Source organism: Suillus subalutaceus, assembly GCF_016647625.1.
Source record: "Suillus subalutaceus strain FC151 chromosome Unknown DFJ58scaffold_217, whole genome shotgun sequence".
NCBI classification, from domain to species: Eukaryota; Fungi; Basidiomycota; class Agaricomycetes; order Boletales; family Suillaceae; genus Suillus; species Suillus subalutaceus.
The window spans coordinates 18,187-21,646 of record NW_024540466.1 but is presented as its reverse complement, the minus strand read 5'-3'; the positions used below and the strand labels follow the sequence as shown (position 1 = coordinate 21,646).

Genomic DNA, 3,460 nt, shown 5'->3' with positions numbered 1-3,460 from the left:
ATCACTTTTGGCGTGAGTCGATGAGATTTTGCCTTCAACTTTCGCAAACTCCTAGCAAAATTTGGAAAATGGTGTAAGATTTTCCCCCAGGTCCCTCATCCACCGCTAGTACTGTGGAGGTAGGGAGAAAAGGGGAGTTGGGATGATCGTCGATGTTTCAGATTAGGCAGAATCCTTGGCCACAGCGAAATGTGAATATTTGAACCACGATTGAGTGGAAACGTGCCCAATGCCCATGCAACTGGTACTCTTCTCTAGGTTCGCATGTCAGATATTTTCATGCTTGCTCTTGGAGTGCTATGCTGTGTAAGTGTGGGCACCAATGTAAGGCGGACAGTAGTAAGTACTCCGAAGAAATCAACAAATTTCTACCTGGTCATGCTAATCACTGCAAGTTTCAACAATTTGCACCGGCTGCTGTTGTACGGCTGGCCCCCGCCCACAACCAAGTGCAAGGTGCTTGCACCTGCACCTTATATGATGTTCTCAACTCGAGTCCATGTCCATATGGCTGTCACTTGCATAGACCAACATTACATACCTCTCCAGTGATGGGAAGTCGGAGCCTGAGGCAACAACACTCAAACACAATCAAACAGTTTTCACTTCCGCGACTCTCCGTCAAATTGGAAAGAAATTCATATCAGACTCCGGGTTGGATTCGGACGATTGAGTCGGATTGACACAGTCACTCAGTACTCGGAGCAGATCGTCGTCCTTGAGGGTCACTAGCACTAGCACTGGTCAACGCCATCATGATCAAGTCAAGTGACACGCCTCGGCAGCTCGAGCAAACTATAACGGCTACGGTCAAAACGCGTGACCTCGCATTGCAAGTGGTTTGTCTCTGCACCACGGTTGTCACATTCTGGTTTCCTCGACTCTGCGACCAATTAACAACTCCCCGATGCAAGTTGCATCTCTACAAAGTGGGCGAAACGTCGAACCCGAAGATGATGTGCTATGTGCTAGTCAGCAACGAACTTGGGGCTATCTACGGACAGTAACCTGTATACAATATTTTATAGCAAGCAACAAATGTCATCGCACTTTATATATCTGAACGACAGTCTCTCCAACTTCCGTCGTCTCAGAATTCTGTCTCACAGAATAATGGATTTCCACATCAAGTTCGCGAGAGTTGGTAGCGCTTTTCTTGCAGTAGAACGACCCCGTCACAATGGTGCCTGCATTCGTTGAGCTTAAGCCATCTAGATTCAGAGTGGAGATGTGCAACATACCGTCTTCTGCATGGATCGGATCTCTTAATAGGAAGATTGTTTGCTTCCAGTGCGTCGGCTGGCTACGAGGCCCCGTGCTGAAGCTCGTCACTCTCTTATCCTCCTTTTGCTTGAGACCGGGACCCGTGCTTGCACGGCGTTGCGGGGGTGCTTTCCCACCCACAGGCCATACCTCAGCGAGTGCCACATCACCCTCCTTCGTTATCCTGACGGGCACTTCGGGAGCGACAGGCTCGCCCGTCGTCGTGAAGAACGTGTCAAAGTACAATACAAACGCGTGGATTTTGGTGCGTTTCGGGGTAGTTGAGACGAGGGTGAATTGGGAAGTGAAGTCGAGTTGGCGGGTTGTGACGTCTTTTATGTGGAGGTCCTTGAGGAGGTAAGGTTCGCTCGCTATTGCTTCGGGCCCGACGACGTCGACGATGGCTTCTTCATAAACATCGTTTGCCATGACCGACAAATCGAAGCCTGCGACGTATTTTGAGAATCATACAATACCGACGAAATAGAACAATACACACCGTAAACATCACTCCAGAATCCTATGCGTTCCTTCAAGATTTCGCTACCTTCACAGAGCCCGAACATGATCCGGCACTGGCTCGGGGCCATCACGCCTCCCTCTGGTTTCAAGAATCTGTCGCGTGCTTGAAGCACAGAGTCGAGCATGGATTCGTAGAGCAATGCGTAGCCCATCCATTCGGAGACGATAATATCGACGTGCTCGACATCATCCGGGAGGGAGATCTCTTCAACTTTTCCACGAATGACGCTGCGCGTGCGTGATCAGTCATGCAGAGCAGACAGGGAGAATAAATGCTCTTACGTGATGACATCTTCTAGCCCGTTTGCTTTAACGATCCGTTCAGCCTTCTCGGCGATGTCGCTTGCATCGACTGCGTAAACGTGCTTCGCCCCTGACTTGGCGGCGAGGAGGGAGAGTATTCCGGTGCCGCATCCAACATCGAGTACGACAGCATCGCGGAATAGGATGGGGTTGGTGAGGATGAACGACGCGTAGGTGGAAGTGCGGACTTTGTCCTGGATCATAACAGCGTGGATGTCTTTTCACAGCACATGAGATCTTGAAACATTCTTAACCCCTGGAAAATCACGCACCATTTTCGCAGTAACTGGAGAAATAATGGGTGTCGTCATCTCGCGGCAACGGTCCTGATGAAGGACCCGGTTCGTTGATAATCTCTGCGAAACGCTCCGCGTCAAACTGTTGACCGACGAGTGAGCGGTATTCTGCCATGTCCCGATGAGCCTGTGCGAGCTTCCTTTCAAGGAGCTGCATCTGCCGAAGCGCGCTTGGTAGATCAGCGGGTGGTGCCGGGCGTTGGTCAGTGCTGGAGAGGTCTTCATCATCTGACCAGTCATCCATTTCTAGCTCTTTGGATGATTGAGTACCATATGGAGGACGGGAGAGACGTAATGATACGCACGAAGTAGCGGATCATCTTCAATTTGTGGGATCAGGTACTCATCTGAAGAGAAGAAAGTCTCCGCCCCTGTTAGGTTCCCGATGTCCTCTGGTATAGGCGCCTGAAGCTGTGTGTCAGTCGACGACACGTGAGAGATCGAATAGAATCGTACATGTTTTCTGATGAAATTGATTAATCGTATGCGCTGATGAAGGTCCAATTCTAGGCTTGATCGTCACTGATTGAAAATTCACGACAATTTGAACACCAACCCAGTTTCGCGCTTATGGTGCGCAAATCAAAGTTATGGACATCCTTATCGTGTGCACGAGCAGCAGCAGCTGAAGGAAAGGCCTTGTCCTCGAAGAGTGACCGGCAAGACTGATTCTGCGCTTGATCTGATACCCAATCTTCGAAGTTGTTGTCTTCCTCGGCGTAATCTGAGTCTGATTCAGATGACACTGATTGATCGTCTACATCCTCCCCTGTTGTATGGATTGTGGCTGCGGCAAAACGTATGGTCATAGTTTTTTTTGGTGGAGTCTAGGCAGGTGCCAGAAGGAAACGAGGACCCAAACTATCCGATTACCGATATCACAGGAGGCAATTTGCCTAATATATACAAGGGAAGAACTTGGCATAAGTATATTCGTTTGAACCTATACTATGAAGTACTGGGGATATTAATCGAGGTACGCAGGCTTATATATATGAGATACTTGCATTTATCTTGGAGCCAGGCACGTTCGTTTGTGTAAGTTGTACATTGGTGAAACATGACGAACTATTTAG

The 3,460-nt window shown here is 49.1% G+C and overlaps 1 protein-coding gene across 1 annotated transcript; it reads right to left on the bottom strand.

Annotated features, from left to right (window-relative positions):
* Positions 1-1,041: 1,041 nt before the first annotated feature.
* Positions 1,042-3,193, bottom strand: DFJ58DRAFT_735505 (S-adenosyl-L-methionine-dependent methyltransferase; the record flags this gene model as incomplete). The annotated part of the gene is made up of 8 exons (XM_041386647.1): positions 1,042-1,187; positions 1,242-1,709; positions 1,763-2,013; positions 2,068-2,305; positions 2,361-2,636; positions 2,690-2,789; positions 2,841-2,890; positions 2,941-3,193. The coding sequence occupies 8 exons, from the start codon at positions 3,191-3,193 to the stop codon at positions 1,042-1,044; spliced, it is 1,782 nt and encodes a 593-aa protein (XP_041236520.1).
* Between the last annotated feature and the right edge of the window lie 267 nt (positions 3,194-3,460).